Source organism: Bubalus kerabau, chromosome 2, assembly GCF_029407905.1.
Source record: "Bubalus kerabau isolate K-KA32 ecotype Philippines breed swamp buffalo chromosome 2, PCC_UOA_SB_1v2, whole genome shotgun sequence".
NCBI lineage: Eukaryota > Metazoa > Chordata > Mammalia > Artiodactyla > Bovidae > Bubalus > Bubalus kerabau.
In genome coordinates, this window is record NC_073625.1 from 91,657,911 (window position 1) to 91,685,056 (window position 27,146).

Here is a 27,146-nt window from a genome sequence, read left to right on the forward strand (position 1 = left end):
GCGAAGACATTTGTTGAGTGATTGAAGACGTAAATATACAGCAATTAACATAATTAAAGCTGGCAAAGAGCAATAGAATATAAGAAGATCATTTTCTTATAACAGAAAACAAAACAAGAAGGCACATTAACTAATATCTAAGATACTCAGCTGGCAAATGAAACTGTTGAAATTTTAGGATTATCTTCTTCAAATACCTATTAAATAGACTAAAAATAAATTTCATGATAAAATAATTCATCCTTATTATAAGTTCACATCGCATTATCAGAGTATCCCAGTATAATATTTTAAGTACAAAGGGACACAATTTCTTCTAAATAAAAAGCATGTTACATTCCAAATATACCTAGAAAGTGAATATGTCTTAATAAGAGAGTTATGGAAAAAAATTAATTTTGTTAAACAAAACAATTTTTATTGGTCATATTGGGGAGGAAAAATTGAACAGAAATTGAAAGGATACATTATTGAAGGAAGTTATCCTTTTGCTGGGCAATTCTCAAAAGAGTTCTAGGACACTCAGTGTAAAAGACAATTTCTTCACTAAAAAAATTAAAGGTTTATCCTGTAGAGGAAAATAATGATCAAATGCAAGGTCACAGCTTGTGGAAACACCTGTTTGGTTGGATTAAGTGTGTCTGAGATAAAGAGAAACAAGAAGAAACAGATGGTTTCCAAGGTCATGGAGTTTCAGACCCTTAAGAAAAGCTTGCTGAAAATAAGAGTTATTAGATAAAAGAAATTGAGTCTGTAGAGACTTCTTCCTGATAATTAAAATATACAAAGCATGCAATGGTTTCAGTGGAATCTTCTCGCCTGTAGAAAGAGGAACAAGATATGTTGGAAATTATACTGGTTTAGGAGTCAGAGATTAAGAACTCACTTTGCTGATCACTTGGTCTACAACCTCGGGTTCTTCATCAAAAGTAAAGGATTTTTAAGGACCCTTCCAACCCTACAATTCTATACTTGTACAGTTTTCTTAGTCTTGTGATATTGTGACTCTGAATTGCTTTGCTTGCTGAGGTTCATACTGATAGGTTCTTTGTATCCTTGGGGTATAAGAGACCATCTGTAGGTAAAGGCGTGTTATGAAGCAGTTCTATAAAAAATAATTCAGAATGAGATTGGTATCACTGGTGGTATCTGCAATTAAATATTTCAATAATATTAATAACTAGAGCTATTAAAAAAACTTGAAAATGTTAGAGATAACAGACACAGATCCAGTTAATACAGTCAGTGTGGAATTTTGGTAAAATTAAACTGTAGAGTTTAATAGGCAAAGTTTAATGGGGTATTCTGACAAGGAATAAAATTAATGAATAATTATATGAATAAAATTAATATCCATATCTCCTTTGGAAGTAGGGCCATATAAAATAGTTTATATGGACAATGAATAAAATTGATAATAAATGAATAAATTAATGAGTAAAATTAATATCCATATCTCCTTTGGAAATAGAGCCATATAAAATAGTTTCATGGCCATCAAAATACAAGTTTGAGCTTATATATGATAAACTGCTGTTCTGAGAGAGCCTGTAGACACTGAAAGACTTTTTTGAATAAATGAATAAAATTAATGAATAAATTAATATCAATGAATAAAATTAATATCCATATGAATAATTAATAAATTAATGAATGAATAAAATTCATATCCATATCTCAATGAATAAAATTAATATCCATATGAATAATTAATAAATTAATGAATGAATAAAATTCATATCCATATCTCAATGAATAAATTTAATATCCATTTCTCATTTGGAAATAGAGTCATATAAAATAGTTTCATGGCCATCAAAATACAAGTTTGAGCTTATATATGATAAACTGCTGGTCTGAGAGAGCCTGTAGACACTGAGACTTTTTTCCTTGTAAGAAGAAGTACATTTCCTTGTAAGAAGAAGTACATCTGCACTGATGCTGTGTTTTCCTACATTTCAAATCCCATCAAGGAAACCCTTATGACTTGCCAACTAACTGGTGTGATTTCAGTTTCTCTTATTTGTATCCATGAAGTGGCCAAGCTGCCACAGGAAGGAGCAGAAGAAAGTAAGGTGATAAAGCATTTAAAATTGGGATATTTATGTTTTAAAATAGAATATAAATGTTCTTTCCCAGAAATATTATTATTTCCTCTATGAAAGACTTGCAGAGTAGCTGAGAGGTGTGTTTCAGTTAATCCTAAATGATATTCACAACATTGCTATGGGACTGGCTACACACTATGGATAGAAAGAGGAATGGGGCATCAGAAAGGTAGGATCGCCCATCAGAGACTGTGAGCAGCATTATGGCTTCCAACAGCTAGTCATAGTGCCCAACCATCATCTTCCTGTTCTTTTAAGTTCTGTGAACATTTACCTTCTACATGAAATACAAAACAATACTCAGTGTGGTCTGAGGCTCATCTGGGCTGGGTAGAATTACAGTTTGGGGCAGAGGTGATGTTTCTACAGTAATCGAAGGTACCTACCCAGGGTTATTATAGTGCTTCATGCACCTTTAATACAGAAAGGATGGTAACAGGCAGATTTTACAGAAAAAAAGAAAATTGCAGTGAATACCACTCCTACTTCTTAATAATGTATTTAGTTTAAAAACTGCTTAGAGATGCCAGGTTATAAAAGACTTTCAAGGTAAGCAATATCCTTAATTTTTAAATCATCACTCCATATTAGTACCTCCCCCAATAATGCTAGAAAGATATGTTCAAGAGTAACCATAAAACAAAGTAATAAAAACTGTTAAAGCATAAGCCATTCAGCAGCATTGAATTTTGTTTAACAAAGAGAAAATCAAACAAGTAAATCAACATGATGAAATGACTGCTAATGAAAAGTGTGTTGCTAGGGCAGAAGGTATAAGTGGATCATTGTACAAAAATATATTATCTGAAATATTCAACATAATACCAAACTGGCAGAATGTTCAACATTAGGAAAAAGATGCTTTAGGTTTGACAGTTTTGGTGACTAAAATAGCAAGAGGCCAAGATCTAGATACAAAGCTGAATGAGAGAAGACACTTTTTTGGACAATGGTTATGAAGAGAAGCATCTAGAAAGAAAATGAACTGTGATGAAGAAGAATGATGTTGCAACATGGATTCACAATGAAGGAGAACATGGGTTTTCTGCTGATGGTGACAATGGGGACAAAAGCTGCCAGGGTGTATCATTACCTAGCGTGGTCTCAGGTGGTTCAGACACATGTGTAATAGATCCCACAACTGTATCAAAACAAAGGAGAACAATTTTAAAAACTGTAAGATGTTAAGCTGCAGTCAAGTATTTCTTTCTTGAATATCAACCTCATTCTCTTGGGAATCTGCATCACATTTTTACAGATAGGACAACGGGTTAGGATAAGAAAAAAGTGATCTGAGAGGGACATCCTATTCTATAATCCTAAACTTCCAACTAAGATTTATGTTTTAACTGTCATTAACTGTCAAGTGTTATTATGCCTCAATACATAGATACCACAGAGAAACTGAAGTTTATTTCTGTATTCAGAGAGTCAACTATCATTTTAATTTTAGGAATTCAAGGATTTTAGAAACTATGGCTCTTCAAAGCTATTGAACTTTAGAACAAGTACCCCAGCTTGGACTTTAGTATTCTATGAAAAGTAATAGATACTAATTAAAATATTTTGAATAAAAGATTCAAAGCATGAAAACCTTTACCACCTTCTGTCTCTGGCTCCTCTGGCCTGAGTGGTGCTTTGGCAGTGGAATAGACATAATCTATTTCAGTTGGTGCTAGAGAAGAAACCGAATGGTGGGTTAGCGGTGGGCAGCCCATAGTACCCACTGTATGGAACACTTTAATTTGAAAACAGAGGTTAATTGTCCTAAGTAGATAGATTTGTGAGAATAAATAACATTTAGGTAGAATACGAAGATGGCTACAATTTAAGAGGGCAGAAATGAAGGCAGTGTGCTGTGTGGAACACACTCACGCACACACGAACCGGCAGGATCTACAGCAATTTCCACCTGGAGCAAAGCAGATAACTTCATTTCCTTACATACTTTTGTTTAAGGATTCCAGTGAGAAAAAGACATAGAGTGAGTTCTTTGAAAGCATGAGGATGAATCCTAAAAATGAAAATGAAAAATAGGATGTGCATATTTGCATGAAAAGAGTGCTCAGAATATTAAGAAGTGAAATTTTGCATTCAGAGTGAGAGGGAACAAAGTAAGGAAATTGTGAAACTTGCATAGCAACACAGCAGGCACTAGCACAATGTGCTGTATATAATATTTAATTGTCAAGATTCACTGGATGAGCACAGGCAAGATGTGAGAAGCCATGAAATGTTACAAAGCATGAGGACATCCCAAGATGACTTCCGCAATGTGATGGAAAAGCACATATACCTGACTTCCCACTGGGGAACATTATTACCTATAGCTTCCTTTGATGACTCAGTGCTAAATGTAAGCGATTCCGGGACTTCAGAAACTAGCAAAAAACACAAAATGGTACAATTTATCAAGAATGACTTGTTGCAAGCATTGAATAAATTCACACAAAGTATTTAGACACGTGTCTTGTACTTTAAAGTACTCAGTGTGAGCTGTTACTGTAATAACAATAGTACTATTAACACTAAAGGAAACCCTAATAACTGAATTCATAATTTTATAAGTACTGTAGGTTATCATTAACAACCATACCTTGTTCCATCAACATAAGCATCAAAATGCCATTTAACTAATTAAGAGATATACAAAGGGGATGAAAAGAAATTATAATCCCATTAGGAAAAAATAAAGATATGGTGCTTCAAAATAAATGTCAGAGGGTTGCAACAGCATTACTAAGCATAATCTTAAAAATTTGTTTTTAATTTTGAAGGGCAATAATGTTTAGGTTCATACTGTGTAAGGTGAAATTTTGTTATCTTTACTGAAGTTAGAACTTTCTTCTTTCTTAATGGTCACAACTCAGTGAGCATTCTTTTCACATAGCAGAACACAAATTTAGCTTACTACTAAAGAGAATCACAAGTTTGTAACTTAGTGAAAAATAAAGGTAAAGAATAGAATCAGCTCTTCTAAGTGGTTTTGTTGACTACTTAATCAGATATGTGATTATGCTCTGATACAGAGTAAACCCAATGAAATGAAGGTAAGTATTTCTATACAGTTGAATAACAATTAATATGAAAATAATGTATTACTAATTTATACTTATTTGCAATCATGGAAAGAACATGTACCATATGTAGAGTTGTTAAATGCATATTCTTTTGCATTTTTCAATGTTTGGAAATACAGTACTTGGGGTGTATTCCCTGAAGCTCAATGGTGTATCCAGGCAGATTAAATAATCTATTTACCAGGTTGACTCTGTGTCATTTCTAGGCTTGGTGATGTCACTGGCTTCAAAATAAGAGTTTGCAGTTCAGTGGGAGCTGAAAGAAGAGGGTCTAAGTTGTCAAACTAATTATGGATAATTTATGTCACAGAATTTAGATAAAGGTAGCAATACAGAGACCTTCAGAATCACAGTGTTATGAATAGGCATGCAGAGTTTGCATTATTTAAACCAGAGGTTGGCAAATTATGCACTTCTCAATCCCTCTTCCAGACCTGTGAACTAAGTGACTTTTACATTTTTAAATGATTGTAAAAAAATTAAAAGAGTAATAATCTATGACATGTAAAAAATGGTATGAAATTCAAATAAAGTTTTGTTGAAACACAGCCACACGTGCAAACTAAAATGACTTAAGGCCAAGATGTAAGTGATATACAAATATGCCTTGAATCATCTTAGTTTGTACACGTGGCTGTGTTTCAACAAAACTTCAATGGCTTCAAGCTACAACAGCAGAATTGAAAAGTTATAATAGAGACTGAATGGGCTCCAAAGCCTAAAATATTCACTATCTAATTCTTCACATAAAAAAAAAATCACTGATTTACTGATCCCTGATGTTAATTATCCTTTTAGAAAAAGCAAGAGCCTATATGAAAAAGTGAGAGTCCTTAAAGACTATTGTATCTGAATCTATATTTCCACAAGGGCTTTCTAAGAATTTCTTACAGCTGATTTCAAGACAGTATTATTAACAAAATATTCAATATCATCTAGGAGTATTTTGTTCTATGTTCCAGTTTGACCACCCCCTCAGGTACCATCAATATGTGTCAAAATGTTTTATTTTCTTGTTCTCACCATTCCAACCACCAATTTAAGTCCTAGTTATTTCAAAGCTCAACTATTCCCTCTAAGACCGCATAGAACCTTGATTCCTTTAAATGTTTTCTTTCTATATTTTTAATCAAACAAGCTGCTTTTGTATAAGCAAGTTATCTTTCATCTAAGAAAAATTCAAGACTCAATTCTTCACAATTATATTGTACTTTAAGAGGTAAAACATGCCCTTACTTTTTTTTTTTTATCTCTATCTCTGTTCCACACCCCACTCTGCTCAACTACTAACATGGTGCTGGGACCACAGAGGGCAAGGAAATGGTTGTTTACCTAAGACAAAGAAGCAAGGCTATTTGAAAAAGAAATTAATGAAATAGAATGCTAAGAGAATTGAATAAGATGCATCTTTTGTCAGAGACAATTCTTATGCATTTGGCTACCATATAGATCTCCTCCAACCATCATTCTGGTCCATGTGCTATTGTAGAAATGCTCCCTTCTCTCTTAGCACAGAGGACGGAAATGCAAGTTAGCAAGCCATATCACTGTCACTCTGGGACCCAACTGCAATGGGCTGGAAGGACTTCTTGAACTAAAACCCATAGATTTCCTTGGTTTCAACTGTGGAGTTTAGAGAAGTTTAAAGTTTGTAAAGAAGGATGTTCCCCCCTGCCCCATGTTTTGAAACTAAAGGAAGAAAATGTTGAGTTGCTATTGTATTTGTAGGTCTAAAAACCATCAACATTGAATGTGGACCAATGTTTTCTAAAATATTAGATTTTCTTGGCTTTACTGCCTAAGTTTGAAAATTTCACTTTACTGTCCAATTTGTTCCTTATCACTGAGGGTCTTTCAGAGATCAATAACAAAATTTGTTAAAGATATAGATATTACTATGTATAATTAGATCCTCAGAGAGATTCCTACTTATTAATGACTAAGAATCAATGCTAAACTGTAGTGGAGAGTAAGGAATAGTCAAGTTCATTAATGATGGCTAAGCCTGTAAATTACATTCACTAGAACTGACTCTTCCAAGAAGCAACCTTTTAAAAATAATCTAATAGGGAAACCATTCCTTGAAATAGGAAGAGAATAATGAGAATATCACAAAAAATCTTAGAGAGTGGTTCAGAGAAATTTCATGGTACTTAATTATTACCATTTTATAGATCTACATACCAAATAGAAGGGGAACAATTGGACTTCAGACTCTTCCTGAATCACATAATGAAATGCTAAAGGGGATTTCATGGCAGATAGATTTCCTCACCTGGATCCAGGGACATCTGTTACAAATAACAGGTAGCTCTTGAATTAAGAATCCTGACTACTTATCAGATGAAGCATGAAACAGAATTACAACAGCAATCAAAGGAAGCAGGAGCAACTCTGGCCATGATAGTGATGGAGTGGGTTTTTAATGAGGTCACAAAAGTCATTACCTAATGTTGCTTCTGGAGCTTCAGAGCTATGAATAACCGGTTCAAAGCTTATAGCAGAAACTAACCAAAAGCAACAAGGGGAACATAAGAAAGCTTAAACACACACATAGAAAGTCTTAATTTTTCTTTCAAAACATTAGTTTCGAATGACAACTTTTTTTTAACTTTTGTAAATTCACAGAAAGCAAATAGTCTCTGAGGCTAGGAGCAATTCATCACAGAGAGTAGGTACAACCTTTGAACTCTGCTATGAATCCTAGTATAGTCGACATGAGACTGACCTAGGTGTTTGATTTTCTGATTCTAATACGGAAGCTTGCATTAGAAAATCTGTTTAGGCAATATATGTTAAAAATATGTGAAAGGAATTTGTTGCATTTCTTGTAAGTTGGGAAAAAACCTATGGTTATGTACTATAATAGATCATGTGTGTTTAACTGTAGATGTACCATGAGTAACTATGCCAGTATTGCTACAAATAAAAGTGACCAAGAACTCATCCAAGAAGCAGCTGCTAACCATACTTTAATGCCTCAACTCTTAGGGAACATGAAGTCTGTTACTTTCCATCAAAGGCACTGCTTTGGGACCCCACATGGACAGACTGCTAGGGTTTACCCCTCAAACCATGGAATAACACATTTACCCAATTTGGTCTGAGGTGCTTCAGGGCTTGATGTGGTTTTAGGTCTGGGACGTGGACGACGAACTCGTGTTGTTTTATAAGCTGAAGGAAGAAATATTGGGTTATTATTGGATTATTATTATTCTAGTGAATGTGGTATTGGAAATAAATTTCTAGATTTTCTAAAATATGTTTTCTTGAAATTTAAGGCATATATTTTTAAGATCCAAATGTTTTTGCCTATTTTGTTCATTATTTTATCACAAAGAGTCTTGAGGTAAAACTTACACATAAAATTAAGTCCAGAAGTGAAGAGTCTTGTAAATCTCTAATTTTAAAAAAGGTAAGGACTATCATCAAACCATAGGTAGTTCACAGTAAGAAATTTAAATATTCCCCCAAGCCACGGAACTACACATTGTTATGTTTTAGTTCATCTAGAGAAGATACAGACATTCCTGACTGCATTTGAAGCTCAGCTTTAAAAATGAGCCCCATTTAGACAAAAGTAGAACATGATACAAATTCAATTAAGATTACACAGTAGAAAAATACTCTGACCTAATCCCATGCATAGCTTTTAAAACAATAGGCAACTTCTTTTAGAGTCTTCAATACTGTTACTGAGAAGGATAATCAAGTTGCAGAACAGCAGAGGATGACAAGATAGTCTTAAGAAGCTAGTGATAATGTGATGATGATGAGGATGATAATGATAGAATGAGTTGATAATGGGCAGGAAAAAAATGTTGTGGAACACAGAATATCATTACCTAATGTTGTTTCTGGAGCCTTGGTTGTACGAGTGACAGGTTCAATGACGGTAGGAAGAACTAGCCAAAAACAATAAAATAAACCAAAGAGATTTTTAAAATGTACTTGAAGGCTAATTTCAGAAGCTAATGTTTAAGTTTCAGGATAGAGAGAAAAGAGACACACACTTGTTCTTTGCAGATCTGACCAAATTATGGCCAATATCCATTAACCTCATAAGACAGGTTATGCACTTTATTCAATATCATTGTGGTCAACAAGGAGTTCTAGATGTTTGGTTATCTGACCCTTGCTAGCATGGAAGACTTTTCTAGATGAGCTTTTTACACATTTATGAATATAAACATGTTAGACTTTTCTAACTACTGGAAAAAGCATTTATCAGTCTATTTGCACTTCTATACAAGTTGACATATAAATGTCTACTATTTTGTTCACTCTTTCAATAATCATGGGTATAATAATGAATTCACACATTCAAAAGGATAAGGATCAATGTAAAAAATGGGACATGCTCATCAAAATTTCAAAGTGGTTCTTCATTCAGTAAAAGACAAGAAACTCTTAAACCCTGTTAAACAAGGAGAAAGAATCAGCCTATTCTATCATAAAAGTCCATCATTTAAACTTTTAAGATTTAGGCATGTTCAAAAACTCGACCATTATCTAAAAGCATTATTCCTTGAAACAATAGATTCACCAGTACAATCACACAGATCCTAATTCAATAAAAAGTAACACAATAAAAAACATGGCATTTCTACATCTGATGAGGAAAAAGCAAGTGAGAAGAATAAGAGATAAATGGGAATTCATGTTTGAAAGAAAGCTTAATAGTCAACACTTTAAACAAATGTGCATGATCACATGACAATGTTGAGTAGATACACAGCAGTCCGACATCCTGAAATTAGTATATACACAGTTCTCTTAGATTCAACAGATGACATAGAGCTTAGCATACTTACAAGATAAAGATTGTAATAGGATGACAACAGAGGGGTTAGAAATGGTTTTAAGATGCAGGAGAACCTGTGGCTATAATGGTATGACAATGAACAGGAAGAGCACCATTTGAAGGACACACATGCTCATTACCCACGATTTCTGGAGCTTCAGTTCTAAGAGTACCAGGTTCAAGATCTGTAGTAGGAACTAGTCAAAAAACAATGAAACAAACACTTGTGAAAAGTCAGCAAATTAAATCTTACCAGTATAATATTGCTTCAGTAGGTACATAACAATTTGAAAATTTTTTTGAAATCACATACTTATTTAATGATTTGGTCACCTAAAGCTAGGTAGGTATTCTTTTATGAGACAGCCATAGCATACACAATCTGGTAAATATCTTCATAAAGTCAACATGAGTTCCTCCTAGGTATCTAAGTACCTAATTCCAATCATTGTAGAACACTGATCTAGGAAAATTATCTAAACATTTTACCAAATATATACTTATGTAACTGTTCTGACCACTGTTGACTTCTCTGTGGAAGCTTTAAGAAAACAATATGTCTAAGTTCTCACCACAAGGAAAAATATTTTCCTACTGCTTTCATCTATCTCTATGAGGTGATGGATTAAACTAAACAACTAAAGCTACTGTGGGAATCATTTCATGACACATGCAAGTCAAATCATTATGCTGTATGCCTTAAACTTATACAGTGCTGTATGACAATTTTCTCTCAATAAAATTGGAAGAAAATAGCATGTCTATATAAGCATGGATACAATTAGTAGATTTTGTATTTATAGACATGGAAAAGAATTAAGCCAAGTGAAGCATACAGATCTTGTTGAGAACACCTATTTGGAAGTAGGCTCAGACCTTGTTTGAGGCAAAAGCACTCAATAAATCAGGATATAAGAACAAATAAATAGTGTGTGGTGCCCAGTAGAGCACTTAACATGCTCTGTTCTAATCACAGGCTGTACCCTGTATAGGGGGAAGAGACCACTGCAGGAGAGACACTGATACTTTTGGGTCAAATCCAAACTTCTGAGTCATACTTTCAAGGACTTTCTTCAACTGCTCTTATGGACCCTTCCAAACACAGTACTCTTCATTACCACTGAGAAGCAAACACAGTACTCTTCATTACCACTGAGAAGCAGAACCTCCCTTCACTCAGAAGTCTGTGCTCGCTGGTTGGTCTCTTCACCTTTCTTTTTGTCTGTCAGTCTAACGATTTTAAGACTTCTTACTTCTGTCCTTCAGAGACTTTTCTCTCTTTCAGCTGAGAGATGTTTAGAACCCTTGCATAAAAGAACTCTGCACAGATATACTGCCTAGGTTCAATCTTTTAATGTTTCACACTGAGGTGGGTTCTGAATTTGACTCTATTCCAGACTGAGAAGTAAGAAGTCGCTGCCTTCTCTGATATCCTCACAACTGTTGATGGGCTGTGGGGACAGGTAAGTTACTTCATGTTTGTTTCTTGAAATAAAAATGATTGGTTTAAGATATTTTGTCTTTAAGTGAAGAATGGAATGGAATAAGAAAACGCAAATAAAGTACATAGTACATAAAAGAGTAGATCCTTAGGTAGAAGGCAGAGTATTCAGCAATCGCACGAGTCCCTGCCACCCCCTCATCACGTTTTCCTTTGCTAACTCAACAGGGAGAAGCAGCAGCAGGCCATTTCATGCCTTTACCCACACAGGGCTCACAAGGGCTACCACTCCCACTGCTGGATCAATCCCAGACTCTCCAGAGCCACAAGGACTCAGTCCTTTAATAAGAAACCCACATTTACCCAGTTTGGTTCGAGGTGTCTCGGGAGTTGTTGTAGTTTTAAGTTTGGGACGCGGACGACGGGTCCGTTTTGATGTTTTAGGAGCTGAAGAAAGAAAACCTTCAGTTACTTCAGAGTTCATAGTTCAGCAGCTATGGGTAGCAGAACACACATCTCCAGATTTTCTAAAACTTTCTAGATTTCCACATATTTTAGGAAGTGTGTCTTTTAAACTTTTTAATTTGAAGCTTTCACCCTTATTATAATAGTTTTTTTAACATGTGGAAGTTTACTGGGAATAAGTCATATATGAAAGTAAGTTATTCATTTAAAAAGAAGAATCATTCAAAGAACTCTCTTTTGAATTAAAAAGGACAAGAACGATTGGTAAAATATTATGGTGGTGGTGATGGTACAAACTCTTCGATGGTTTCCTAAAATAAGACCATGTCATTAACTTTTCAGTTAAAGAACAAATATCATATAGACAGCTAAAAAAAAAAAAAAAAGACCTTTAGATCCACAAAGAACCCCCTTTTCTAACTTTTGTTAGGGTTACAAGAATTGCTTTTTAAACTCAACTTAAACAAAACATTGGTTAAAAAACATATGCAAAGGCAAGAACAATTTCAGATGGTTTTATGTATAACAATTGATCTGAGTTAGGTTCATGCATAGCTCTCTTAGAAACAAGGGATTAACTTGTTTTAAGAGTCAGAGTCTTCGGTACTTTTAGGATGAAGAATATCATGGCGTGATAATAGAGGATGATGATATAGCTTTATGAAGCAAAAGAACCTGTAGCTGTGATGTTGATGGAACGAGTTTGACAATGAGAAGCGAACGCACTTACTGAGGATCATGTGTTATTACCTTTTGTTGTTACCCAAGCATCAGTTCTGAATGTAACAGGTTCAAAGTCTGCAGTAGGAACTGACCAAAAGTATTAAAAAATAAACCAAATGATTGTTTTAAATAGAAGAAAACTTAAAACATTTACTGTGAAAAGGATCTTACTATAACATGGCAAGTTTTAAAAACTCTTAAACTATAAGGGTAAACAATTGGTTTTCTAAAAATTGGCCATACCTAAGTCAGGTACCTATTCCCTTATTCCTCCTTTTATTATCTGATTCTAAATTAATAAGCCAAAGTAGGATGTTTGGGTATAGGTTAGGACCTATCTTTGGAAAGAGACTGAGGCCTCAGCATGATGAATCAGATTGGGTATCTCTCCATATTAAGCAAAGAAAGAACATGTCTTTATGAACAAAGAGGAACTTGTTGATAAATACTTGATCAAATCTTAATGGCTTCATCAGTGCCTAAAAATCTCTACCTTGGGAGTCCGATGTGGATCAACCAAGATCTAGAAAAGCTTTGAGTACCACCTTGAAATCAGATATCCTTTGTATTATATTACAGTTAGACTTTCTCCTTTGATTGGTCTCTACTTATATCCACTCTTTCTGATTTTATTCTTTTCCATCTTTCTACTCATCTTTGTCCCACGATGATTTCAAAGTTCTACTTTCTTTATTTATTTTGGGCACATTCCAGCTTTTGTTGTCATTGCCCCTGAACTATTGTTATCCCACAAAATCAGCAATACTGATAAAATCTTTTTCTTTGTCCAATAGAGAAGAAACAGTGACTTCTTGGAAACTTTCAAAACCAGAGTAAATTTTGGAATAACTAAAATAAATTTTTATATAACTTTTCAATCCACATAAATCTTTTATTAACCTCTCTGTAAACTGCAGAGGAAAATAGTTAAGGCTTTTAAGGTGAAGTTCCCCACAGTCAGATTTCAACCTTCAGCTCACAGTGTAATTGCTGTTTTCCACAATCACAAGTCCCTAAATTTCATTTGTAACAAGAATGAGATAGTTACACGTCAACAGTGCACAGTCTAAATCTGATGAGTAAAAGTGCTTTGCCTGACCTATGTGGTGTTTGAAAACTGGGATATTTTACTTAAAAAACTAAAACTTTGGAAACACCCTAAAGAAATTGGAAAGTCTAGAAACAGTCTGCATGGCAATAAATAGCAAAACTAAGTCATAGCTGAACTGTGTGGATGAGGAAGGAATTTTCCTGTTTGCCTCAGTCTCTACTCCTATACTGTCTCATTTTTAGTCCTTTTTGCTCGTTTACAATATACACTTGGTCATTACAGACATTTGAATTTTCCCATCATGTACTTTTTCACTTTGTCTTTGACCCTCCTTTCTGCTGTTCTTTTTTCCTCTCTAATGAATGCTTTCTTAAAGCAAAAAGGTTACCTCCTTTTTTCAAAGGTTACCTCTTGTTTTTACTTTTTCTATTTTAATTATTTATTAAATTGTACATATAACTTTTATAATCATTAGTAAATGCATATGATTCATGCATTTTTTCCTATATTTGCTATTTTCATAATAAAAAGAATAGTAACAAAACAGATATTTATAGATAATATATAATATATATAAACAATATAATATGGATAATATAAATGGTAGAAACTGACATGAAAAACTTTATAACATTGACTATATATATTTTTAAAATTATTTATAATATATACATATTATGTGGGAGATCCGGGTTCGATCCCTGGGTCAGGAAGATCCCCTGGAGAAGGAAATGGCAACCCACTCCAGTACTCTTGCCTGGAAAATCCCATGGACAGAGGAGCCTTGTGGGCTACAGTCCATGGGGTCGAAAAGAGTTGGACACGACTGAGTGACTTCACTTTCTTTCTTTCATAATATATACACATAATGATTGCTAATATATATACATATATATCAATATATGATTGTTAAGCTCAAGGCAACAAGTATCACCACTTTTTATTTTTTTGCAGAAAAGAATGCATTTAAATTAGAAATTAATATCAAAATGAGAAATTTATATCAAACATACTTTAAAAGCTCCAAATATTTGGAAATTAAATGTCTACTTAAAAATTATGGCTGTATCTAAGAAGCCATAACAAGGAAAAGCAGAAAACATTTTTAACAGAATAAAAATGAAAAGAGAATTTATCAGAATTTGTTGCACGCAGCTGAAGCTGCTCAATGCAGCTAAATACAATGTGGAAAGCTGAATAAGGTATGAAAACAAATACTGGACACTAGCATAAAATTTTGTGAAACTGGAACAAAATCTGTACTTCAGTTAATAATATTGCATCACATATTAATTTCCTGTGTTTTTTAAACAACATAGTATCATAGTATTTCTTTATATTCTCAGAATTGGATTAGAAGTTTCAAGCCTCAAATTTTTTAAAATCACTAAAACAATAAGCTCTCTAGACTTTAAGCAGTAACCTAGTTAGTAATACTAGATTCCAGAGTAAAGGGAGCTATATCAAAGTTTTAAGTGAATATAAATCAGAAATCTAGCATTATGTTTATACTTAGTCAAATAAGTAAGGCTTCATTCTTTCTCAATTTATCTTTCCCTGACCTGAAGATTTATGTACCTAGCACATCTTGTTGATAGCACACAATACCAATCTTATATTTTCATAGATGTGTATATTGCCATCTTCTATTTTATTTACCAAGGAAAGGCTTTTGTTTTTAAATGTCTTACAGGTTTTAGGACTAAAAACACATCTTTCACATCTGATACAATAGCACCTTTGGAGGCTACTGAAGGCACTTGAAAGTGAAAGTGAAAGTGAAGTCGCTCAGTCGTGTCCAACTCTTTGCGACCCAGTGGACTGTAGCCCACCAGGCTCCTCCGTCCATGGGATTCTCCAGGCACGAATACTGGAGTGGGGTGCCATTTCCTTCTCCAGGGGATCTTCCTGACCACTTAGTGTTTATCAATTTGAACTGAATATGCCTAATTTTTCTAGAGAAGCTTTATTTTCAAAAGATAAGTGGCAGTTAATAAAATGTACAGCAACAGAGATTTTTACAGAGGAAGTATGAGGCATTAGGCTGCCATACAAATCTCCCCCTACTATGCTTTTCTCGCCAACTCTACAGTAGGAACTGCAACTCAATACTGCAGTATCTTTAGTCTCTGGGGGCATACTGGTTACTCTCAACAACTAAGATGACTCGTCACCCTGTTGGGTTAGGTTGTTGGAACTCTAAGCCATGAAAACTTTTACCTGGTTTTGACTCAGGTGTTTCAGCCCTTGGTGTGGTTTTTGGTCTGGGATGTGGATGAATTGTCTGTTGTGATGTTTTAGAAGCTGAAGGAAGAAATTCTTAGGTTATTACATAACAACATTACCGAGGGTTCTGGAACCTATGGGAAGCAAAAACATGACTCTAGATTTTCTACATCTTATTTGATATTATTAGATATTTACCTTTTTAGTTTGAGATTTTTGTCACATGCATAAATTCCTTTTCTATCTTCTTTTATCATAGAAGATTTTTTTGAAGACAAAAATCAGTTTTAATATAAGAAATTAGTAATTATAATCAAACTCTCATACAGCAGTGTGGTTGGGCAACAAAAAGGTTAAGGACTGTTGCTAAATTTCAATAGATAATGAAGGACAGTCAAACTAAATGTGAGGTTTACAATTTAATCTTTCAATCTCTGGTACATGTTCTATGTAACTATTAAAATAAGAACACGTTACTACCTAAATGGAAACAAAACAACAAAATACTAAGGAAATAGAAAAAGGGTAGAAATGTAGATGTGCCAAGAATGGATCCTCTTGGCCCTGTGAGAGTAGTTGTTGATGGCTTTATCTCTCTAGACAAGAAACAGATCTGTGATGTGTTTGAAAACCAGTTTTTAACCACAAGCACCGCTTGAACAAAACACAGAATGACACAATTTCAAACAAGTTACCCAGCAAATATCTTAAAGTAGGCTCATCTGTGGCTAATTCTATTAAAAACAACGGATAATTTAAGAGTTTTCATAATTTTAAGAAGAATGTAGATAAATGGCCACAAAGAATAAAACTACTATCACACGGAGCAAGATGAAACTCTGAGCCCAACAATAAGCAGGATAAGGCTTGTTGAAAACGTGGTGTATCGTTACCTAATGTTGTTCCGGGGGCCTCTGTTCTAAGAGTGACGGGTTCAAGGATTGTAGCAGGAACTGACCAAAAAATAATACAGTAAAGCAAAGAGATTTAAAAATATATGAAAAGTTAGAACATTTACACCCCAACAAGATTTGCTTGTGTATCATTCCTTCCACAAACAAACAAAAAAAAAAACAGAAAGAGCAGATGACTGTTCTTCGGCCAAGCAATAGTTATGGTCAGTCTTAGGCTTAGCCTTCAACTATCTTGAGTCAACATTAATTCTCCTAGGTTTTAACTAACGGATTCTAATCAATATGGAAAACTCTGCACTAGAAAATATTTTCAGGCATTTACCTAATATAAAATGAGAAAAAAAAAAACTGTCTTTAAAGTAATCTGATCAACCTGCACTTCAGTGGAAGCTGAAAAGGAGCACATCCTATGTTTAGATTAACATGGATATAATAGATGGTGTGTACATTTGAAATAGATATAAAAATTAATCATGGAAGTGGATGGTGTTGGTCCTGCCAAGAGCTCAGCTATGGAAAGAGTTAGAGATCTCTGTTCAAATCATGACACATAAAAGAGCAGGATATGGTGGTCACTCAGTCTGTAATATTCGGTAGAGCATCTTTCTGGCCTAAGCCCAGAAAAAAATGGAAATCAAAGACTGTTGACATCTTTCAAATCTAAGCTCCTGAATCAAGTTCTCAAAATCCTCTTTCAATTGGCTGGATGGATCCATCCTAATGTAGCATCATCAGTAGCCATGTTTGGACCACTAAGAAGTAGGACAGTCTGTTCTAGGCAGCTCCCCATCCCACCTCTGCCACCTCCACCACGTGCCTGGTCCTTCTGTCTTGGTTCATGTTTCCCTCCACATATCCAAATCCTGTAGTGGGCCCAAACCTTAAGGGCCAAGGGCCAAGTCCAGTCCACCTTGATTTTTTCCTTTGTCTCATCAAAACATATGCTCGACTTTACTGTTTTAGAAGTAAAATAAGTCTCCCACAGGTGGCCTATCACCCACAGTTGCTACTATTGATCCAGGAATTTGCAAGCTGCTTTCAATTTGTTTATTTACTTGAAGGAATATATTGACTCTGCTAAATAAGTTTTATCTTTAAGATCTGAGTGGAATTTTATAGTAAAAACTTACTAAACGTATATCAAAGATGACTCTCACATAGAAAGAATTAGGTATTCTGGCACCAACTGTATCTTACACAGTCATGTTCTCCTCGATATGTGGTAGAGGAGATATTACTAATGCTGTCTCATAACTTCATACTTAGAAAGAGTAAGAGTTTTGGGTCCCCATTGGGACAGGCTACTAGGGCTCACCCTTAAACCAACAAATTGCACATTTACCCAGTTTTGTCTGAGGTACTTGAGGGCCTTGTGTGGTTTTAAGTCTGGGACGTGGACGACGAGGTCTTTGTGATCTTTTGGTAGTAGCTAAAGGAAGAAAAGACTTATGTTATTCTATATCTTATGGCTCTGGGTACTGAGGAGAGGTTTTTCCAAAACCTGTTAGATTTTTAAAAGTTCTATGAAACTGTAGTCTAAAATTTTCACTCTTTTTATGCCAACGCATCATTGAGGGTCAAGTTACTTATTCAAGGCATGAAAATTAGCACTTGTAATCAGATACTCACATTAGTCCCTCTCTGAGGGAAAAATGAGAAGGAAGACTCAATTCTGGTGCAAGGGAAGGGGAGGTTAGGGTCACACTAAGGAAAAGGTTTACAATTAAAATTTCAGATTTGGAAAACTTCCTATTTGTCAAATTGGTAATAAAACACATCATTACTTAAAACATCAACAAAGAAGCAAACATACCATGCAAATAGTTTTTTTTTAAAAATCTAGAAATGTAGAAGATGTGCAAAGGAACTTAAGAGTAGTTGTTATTGCTCATCAGCCTGGAGAAAAAAGAGATCCAAATTTGTTTTCAACTCAGCTTTAACACAGAACTTCCCTGGTGGCTCAGATGGTAAAGCGTCTGTCTACAATGCAGGAGACCTGGGTTCAAGCCCTGGGTTGGGAAGATCCCTGGAGAAGGAAATGGCAATCCACTCCAGTACTATTGCCTGGAAAATCCCATGGACAGAGGAGCCTGGTAGGCTACAGTCTATGGGGTCGCAAAGAGTCGGACACAACTGAGCGACTTCACTTTCACTTAACACAGAATACTGCTCAACAAAGCACAAATCAATGTGATAATTTCAAATGCACCATATGGCAGGTAAATCTTTTGAACTAGGCACATGCCTGCTCTCATAAAAACGACGGGACACTTTTTTAAAGAGGCTTCGGCACTCTTCAGATGACGGATTGAATTGCAGTAGAGGATGATGATGTCATTTTGTGAAAGAAGAAAAGCAGATGATGGGGATGGAGACTGAATGGACTGCACAAGGAGCAGCAACAGCACTAGGGGAATGGCGCAGCGTCATTACCTAGTGTGGTCCCAGATGTCTCAGCTGAAAAAGTAACAGGTTCAAGGTCTGTAACAGGAACTGAAGTAACAAACAAAAGAGAGGTTTGTTGTTTTTTTTTTAAAATAAAGTATGAATAGCTACAACATGCATGCCAAAATGAATCTTGTCAGTGTAATACTATCTCTAGAATACTTTTTAAAATTTCTGAATGAAGGGTGTTATGGACTGAATTGTATCCCCTCAAAATTCATATGTTGAGGTCCTAAAACCTAGTGTGACTATGTTTGGAGCTAGGGCCTTTAACAATTTAGTTAAGCTTAAATGAGGTCATAAGAATGGGACCAGAAGCCAGAAGGACTGCTGTCCTTATAAGAAGAGGGAGAGACGCAGGGAAGCTTTCACACACAGAGAAGCCCATATGAAGACACAAGCCAAAGAGAAAGGCTCTGGGACGTATTAAACCCGCTGACGCCTTGACCTTAGACTTCCTGTCTCAAGAGCTGTTGTCTAAGCCACCTAGTCTGTGGTATTTTGTTATGGCAGCCCCAGCAGACTAACAGAAAGGGAAATCAGTTGCTGTGCTCACACTTGGCCAAACTGTAGTTAGGGACTTCTTCATCTCATGAGATAGCCATTACATTTGGTCTCTGTTTAGCAGCACCAGAGGGAAACAGTTCTTGTAATTAGTGCTTGATTATCTGCATCTGCTCTGGTAGCCTTTAGGACAGTCTTAGGTATTTAGTAAATACGTTTCTAACAACCCTCAAAAAGCCTGTGAAAAACTAACCTGTACTTTTGTGGACGCTGAATAAAGAAACTGTCTACTATGTTATCAAATTATGGTTGCAGAAAAAGTTCCTAAATAACCAAGCAACCATTAGACAAATAGCCCAAAATGGCTCTGATAATATTGATGAGAACTCAGTTCTGGAAAGATCTTGTGACGTCTGTCCAAAGAAGAAGACTCAATAAGGGAAAGCTGCTTAGTCCATGGATCCAGTAAAGCACCTGTCCACTCTCAGCACAGGGAAAACTATCCAAGTGTGGAAAGAAGAGATATTATGATGCTCATTAAGAACAATACTAGTCTTAGCCAACCTCGCATGGTGTTGTTCAAGTGCATCATCCCCAACAAAAATGCTTTATTTGCCTTATAGAGAAAGCAGGATCTCTGCTCCCTCTGGTTGCCTCTATGCATATCCTTTTTTTCATCTTTGTTCACTCTCACTTACCCAATTGTGCAAATTGTAATGTGACATCAAGACCCAAACTCCTTCTCTGCTCTACTGAAGCCCACGTTGATTTTTAACTTTTTAAAGGTCTTCCATGCAAGTATGAGATGAAAGAATTTGGGTTCCCTCCACCAACAACTAGGGAAGAACTATAGATCCAAAGTACCTATTTTGGATTACACACTGCCCGTTAAAAAAGCCTCGCTATAACAAATCTATATTTAATGTTTGTATACCTCAGAAAAATCTTGAATTTGAAAAAACACTCTGCACTGTTCTCATTCTCTAGGATGTTCACATAGGAAAAATGTTTGTGCTTAACTAGCCTGTAGACTGAGAAGCAAACCTGTCTCTTACTACCCAGACTTGGAGAGAAGATTATGTATTTTCCGAACAAGAACTCCTCGCCAGCTCTGAAGGCACAAGGACTCTTCATAGTTTCCTCACTAGGAGGTAAATAGGTTTCCATTTTCAATCAGTGGCAGGCTACCACACTCCTTAAGTCAAGAACCCTTTTGTTTTGCTTTTGTCTGGTATAACCTCCACTGCATCTGGACATGAAGTAGTTTTAAGTTTGTATTGTGAATGACGTGTCTATTGGGATGTTTTGGGAAGTAGAAAAAGATAAACTTGTTACTTTAAAGCTTATGCTTCTGAAAATCACAGGTTTTTGAAAAAACCTTCAAGTTTTCCAAAGCTTGATAGATTTTCTTCAGTTTCAAGAAACGGATATGTCTAGGGTGAAAATTTTGCCCTGACTATGTGTATATCTTCCTTTGTTATTGATGATACTTTGGGGGAAAAGCTGATACATAAAATGAAGGTAATAAGTATTTTTATCACATTCTCCTAGACTGCATTAAAAAGATTGAGTCATTTCTAAACTATGGTGGAGAGTAAGGGGGAGTCAGATTCAACTTAAGGATGAGGCTTACTATTTAGACTTATTAGCCTTGATCACGTTACCTGGTAGACAATTCACTACAAACATATCACACAAATGTTAAAACAACAACAAAACAGGCAGATAAAAAAGGCAGGTGTACAAAGGATGTATAAAGGAACTTCCGTGTCACAGCCTGGTAGCATAGATCAGGATCAGGCACTCTAATAAATACATGAAATTTACCTTAACAGAGAACTCTGGTTGAACTAAAAACATAAACTGGTATGAAGAAAAATTTAAATATGTTACAGGATAGGAAGATATCCCAAACTAGATCCAGGCATGGCTCTCTTTAGAACCAGAGGTAACTTGCTTTATGCATGTTTTTCTCACAAGATAAAGAATGTAACTAAATGACAACAGAGTGGAATGAGCAGAAGTTTGGCAATGAGTAGGGAAAGCTCTTGCTAAAGGGCTGAAAGTGGCATTACCGAATGCTGTCTCCGGAGCCTCTTTTATAGGAGTAACTGGTTCAAAGACTATAGCAGGAACTGACCAAAAATAACAATAAAAAAGAAATGTTAAACATTTATACAGTCTCACAGGGATATGATTTATCTGCACTCAGTTCAGTTCAGTCACTCTGTCAAGTCCGACTCTTTGCGACCCCATGGACTGCAGCATGCCAGGCCTTCCTGTCCATCACCAACTCCCGGAGTTCACCCAAACTCATGTCCATTGAGTCGATGATGCCATCCAACCATCTCATTCTCTGTTGCCCCTTTCTTCTCCTGCCTTCCATCTTTCCCAGCACTCAGGTACCAGTTTATCACTCAGGAAGGATTGTCTTTATAATCAGGTAACTGTCCCTGAAAAGTGCCTGTGAAATTTCTCATTCTGTGATGATCCTAGTCTAGGTACCAAAGTAGACCATGCCCATCTTGCTAAAACTGATCTTTGGAAAGAAAGCACAAGCTTTGCCCAACTGGAGTACTTAAGAGAGCAAGATAAAGGGCAGCCATTCAGTCTGTGGTTTAGCTGTATCCTTTTATCATGTGCCTGGGGAAAGCCTCCCATACTGATGATTCCTACATGAAACTCAAACTCCTAAGCCCAGCAGTGAAAAAGTCTTTTCAACTGGCCCTATGAGCCCATTCAGTATAACAGCAGCTTCTGTATAATGTTCTGATCCACACTTAGAAGCCTGACAGAGAAGCCTCTGTCTCCTCTCACTGGTCCCTACATATCCTGCTTTTCTGAACTTCTTTGTTCCCTGCTCCCTAGTCATCCAAATCCATAACAGTTTGAGTGCTCAAGTCCTTCTTAACTACTCTGGTCTACTCTGATTGTTTCTTTAAATTCGGAGAAGGCAATGGCACCCCACTCCAGTACTTTTGCCTAGAAAATCCCATGGACAGAGGAGCTTGGTAGGCTGCAGTCCATGGGGTCGCTAGAGTCGGACACGACTGAGCGACTTCACTTTCACTTTTCACTTTCATGCATTGGAAAAGGAAATGCAACCCACTCCAGTGTTCTTTCCTGGAGAATCCCAGGGACAGGGAAGCCTGGTGGGCTGCCGTCTATGGGGTCGCACAGAGTCGGACACGACTGAAGCGACACGTTGACAAACTACGGCCATAGGCCAAATCGCCCATAGCTCGCTTTCATACAGCCCGTTTCCTTCTTTAAGTGGTTGTAAGAAAAAGGAAAATAGATAACAGAGACTACTGGGGCCACAAAGCCCCCAGTATTTACTAAGTTGTTCTTTATAGAAAATACTATCAACTCCTGCCTGGATCTGTACTATGGCGTATACAAGCTAGACAGTTACCAAGAAATAATCTATTTGCCCAAGTATATGTTTGTTGCACAGCTGTTTCAGTCCACTACACACATTCAATACATAAAGGATGAATAGCATCGAATGATAAGCCAATGAAACAGACATTTAGAGAGAAGATTCTAATTTACAAAAAGGAAGGGATTCAGCTACCACCTAAGATCCATCCAGCTATGCTCCGCTTGCCTACTGTGGGGGTGAAAGTGGCCGCTGATCCCAACTTGCCCTTTCACTTTCTCTAGACTCCACAGGGACGGGCCCCAGGATTCCTCAACCAGAATCAACACATTTACCTGAGTCCTGAGGTGCTTCAGGACTCAGTGTGGTTTTAGATTTGGGATGGGGATGATGAATTCATTGAGGCACTTTGGGAACTAAAGGAAGAAAACTTCAGGTTAGTAGAGTGGTTTGAGTTCCAGAAGCTGTGGATAGGATTATACTTGCTATAGAGTTTCAGGAAATTTTTCTTTTGACTTTGAAATATTTGTCACTATTTTGATTATTGCCTCTATTTATCAGTTATATTACTATGAAAAACAAAAATCACATAGAAATATTAGTTGATATATCAAGGAGATCCTCAAAAGTGATTTCCAAATGAAAAAAAGTTCCAAAAACCTACTGTATTATGGTGATGGTGGGAGAGGGGTAGGGTGACTTTATACTAATGATGGGACACATAATTTCAATTTACTGGCCTTGGGTATATTTTCTATTTCACTCCTTACTGAAAAAAAGACCATATCATTGCCTAAAATGACAACATAAAGTCACACAGGTCATAAAAATGTAAAAATTTAGATCTGGGCAAGAATTACATCACACCATAACAGTTGTGACAATGTACTCACTTAAATCAAGGACAGACACCCCACTTGCAACCCCACTTATTGTGTTTGAAACTCAGTAACACAGAATGTGATTAAAAGGTTACATGGGGATGAGATGCTACAAATTCAAACCCATTGCCTTAAGCATATATATACTACGCTAAGTTCATACTTGACTGTCTCAGTACCAAATGAATTGTTTTAAGACTCCAATATATTAAGAAATAATTGAATTACAATAGAGAATGACAAGAGTCTTGTGAAGCAGGAGAAGCTGAGGTTATGATGGTGATGAAATCGGCTTCAAATGAGCAGAAGCAGATGCTGATGGACATAGTGGATCATTACCTACTATTGTTCCTGGAGCTTCGGTCCTAAGACTGACTGGTTCAGGGATTGTGGCAGGAACTGATCAAAATTAATAAAAGAAATCAAAGAGATTTTTGTGAATGCATGAAATGTCAGAAAGTTCATCTTACCAGTAAAAACAATGCTTTGAGGGGGGGAGAGGGAGGGAAAGGATGGATTACACAGAAAGTTAACATAAAAGGCAGGAATTATAGGGGTGGGAGGTGAGAGGTGGAGGCAGTGTGGAGTAGGGGGTCACACCAAGGTCTGTCCACCACACACAGAACAGACAGCCAAAAAGAAGCTGAGACCATACCCCCTAAGAGACTAAGTCCTTAATGAAAACAGTGGCATTTAATAAACAAAGGAACAACCTCTCAGTTTGTGATATCATTTTAAATTAGGTTATCTTCAGTTCTAAGAACAGAAAAAGCATGGTCCTGTGTAGAAATAGGGATCACTGAAGCCAACTGGATCAAATTTAAGCTTTTGAGTAGACATCCTGGTCCCCTTTAGTTCATTCTATGGGTACAGTCAAGGGAATGTATGAAAAAGTCATCTTCTATCTGGTCACCAGCTTCATTCAGCACATTTCCTGTTTTCAGCCTTTGTCTCCTCAACCTTCCATTCATCCAAATTCTGTTCTGATGTTTCCCCTAATTATTCTGGATCTCTTTCTGTTCCAAATATTTACATTTCCAGCATATAGCATTTGTACTCTTTGAGAAATTATTTTATATTTGTATACACACTGCCTTATGTTATTTTCTATCTTTTTATGCAGGAACAGCTTTTGTTTACAAAATAATTGGGAAACAGAACAGAATTACTACTTCTGATGTGTCTCACAGTTGCTAATACAGTTACGGGGACGTGGAAGAGATTAATAATAAGAGTAGCTTCCACTCTTAAGAGATATGTAAGACATGTACCAATTATGTGCACAGAATTCAGGGTTCCAACTGGGATAGAATGTTTGGATTCCTTAAACCAGAAATCACATATTTACCCAGTTTAGTCTGAGGTGCTTCTGGATGGGGCGTGGTTTTAGGTTTGGGACGTGGACCACGGGGTCTCTTGGTTGTTGTTGTTGTTGGAGCTGAAGGAAGAAAATCTAGGATTAATATAGTGCTAATGGCTTCAATAACTCTGAATAGAATGATCTAAGCAGGTTCAGGCTTTCTAAAATTTACCAGTTTCTTTGAGTGGAGAAAACTTTGTTACTTTAGTTTGAAGTTTTCTCCTTTAACAGATTAACAGGTTTTCTTTTATAACTGAGAATTCTCTAGAGATTAAAAATTATGTAACAGTTATATTTAAGAAATGAAGATGAGGAATTAGCATTTCCTTGAAACCACCTCTAATGAGAAATCATGCTAAACTGTGATGGTATGTAAGAAGTTCAGGCCATCCTGTACTATCCTTTTATAATTTAAAACAAGTAAGTTTGGGCAAGTTTTCCACTTGATAATTTACTAGAAAAATGACACAAAATTAGATGAAACATTAGTAAAATAAAACAAAAATCATGTAAATCTTGAACTATAGAAAGTAAAATGCTCAAAGAAACTTCAAGGTATAATAATTGACACTCTGTTGGTGGTCTAAATAAAGGATACATGGAAAATCACATTTGGACCCCAGTTCTAACAAACAGCACAGTGTAAACAGAGACTCAGATTGATGTGATGCAATTACAAGCTGGGAGATGGAGTCAATAGCTGTCTCAAAGTTTATATACATTAATGTTAGAAAGAAGGCCTTTTCTATTTTAAGATGAATACAGCAATAAGATGACAACAAATCATGACATCATTATCTCTATTGCACCACAGATAAGTATGAAAACGAATAAAGAAAACACATTCTGAAGGGTATAAAGGATCATTACCTAAAGATGTCCCAGGAGTAATAGGTTCAAAGTCTGTAGCAAGAAATGATCAAAATAATAATAATGAAATGTTAAACGTGTAAGAAAAGTCACCAAGCTCTCTTGAAAATGAACTTTGCCAGAGTAGCATTGGTTCTACTGCCAGAAAGCAAAATTTTTAAAGTTCTGAGGTGAGGGTACAAAGGTACATGATATTATAAAATCTCCATATAGTTACCTACAAGTGTTGCTTTTATATTACCTTACAATACAGTAGAAGACTCTGCTCAGAGAAATCTTTAGGTATCTGTCTAATAACATTATGGTTAACAATTATGAGAAAATAATGTGAAAGTATAATTTTAAACACTATATATTGGAAAACAAACAATTAGAATCTATGTCATGATAGATGCAATTGTTGATATATTGGTAATGAATAATCAAAATAGGCAAGGCTCTTTTTTGTTGAGAGTCCACTTTGGAAAAAGGCCAAGACCTCCGTCCAAACAAAGGCCTATAAAAGAGCAAGATACAAAGGGTCATTCAGTCTGAAAAATATGTCAATGCATCTCTCTGCTATCAGGACAGAAAAGAGCTGACCCAGGGAGGATAGGAGAGTATCCTGCAGTTAAGTAGCTCAAATCCAGTCACTGAAGTCAGGCATTCAAGGTCCTCTTCATGGACCCACTAAAAAGTAGCATCGCTGTCCACAATTTCTGAGCAGCAGCCAAGTAAACATTGCTTTCCTCCTTTCTCACAATCAAGTTCTCCTATAAGTCCTATCTTTCTGTTGTCACCCACAAATATGGTACCTTCTTTCTTCTGTTTATGGTATTCCTCCTCATTCCTCCAACAAATCTACAAACTATACACATTTCAAGGTCCACATTACACTCATCAGCCCATGGAT

At 35.9% G+C, this 27,146-nt stretch overlaps 1 protein-coding gene across 19 annotated transcripts in view; it reads right to left on the reverse strand.

Moving 5' to 3' along the window:
* Positions 1-27,146, reverse strand: part of ABI3BP (ABI family member 3 binding protein) — a 298,503-nt gene that overhangs the window by 90,023 nt on the left and 181,334 nt on the right. For 13 of the 19 annotated variants that reach the window (XM_055567939.1, XM_055567955.1, XM_055567954.1 and 10 more), the window contains 17 exons: positions 26,255-26,287; positions 25,373-25,462; positions 24,364-24,423; positions 21,837-21,896; positions 19,246-19,305; positions 18,155-18,241; positions 16,792-16,851; positions 15,893-15,976; positions 12,649-12,708; positions 11,797-11,880; positions 10,133-10,189; positions 9,034-9,093; positions 8,282-8,362; positions 5,370-5,444; positions 4,433-4,489; positions 3,712-3,783; positions 3,202-3,249 (listed from right to left, as the gene is read on the reverse strand). The exons of 1 other annotated variant lie outside the window; for it this stretch is intronic. In XM_055567939.1, coding sequence (XP_055423914.1) covers positions 3,202-3,249; positions 3,712-3,783; positions 4,433-4,489; positions 5,370-5,444; positions 8,282-8,362; positions 9,034-9,093; positions 10,133-10,189; positions 11,797-11,880; positions 12,649-12,708; positions 15,893-15,976; positions 16,792-16,851; positions 18,155-18,241; positions 19,246-19,305; positions 21,837-21,896; positions 24,364-24,423; positions 25,373-25,462; positions 26,255-26,287 — 1,128 coding nt within the window. The remainder of the gene's footprint in view (positions 1-3,201; positions 3,250-3,711; positions 3,784-4,432; positions 4,490-5,369; positions 5,445-8,281; positions 8,363-9,033; positions 9,094-10,132; positions 10,190-11,796; positions 11,881-12,648; positions 12,709-15,892; positions 15,977-16,791; positions 16,852-18,154; positions 18,242-19,245; positions 19,306-21,836; positions 21,897-24,363; positions 24,424-25,372; positions 25,463-26,254; positions 26,288-27,146) is intronic. 5 more of the 19 variants (XM_055567952.1, XM_055567950.1, XM_055567941.1 and 2 more) reach the window with 3 other exon arrangements.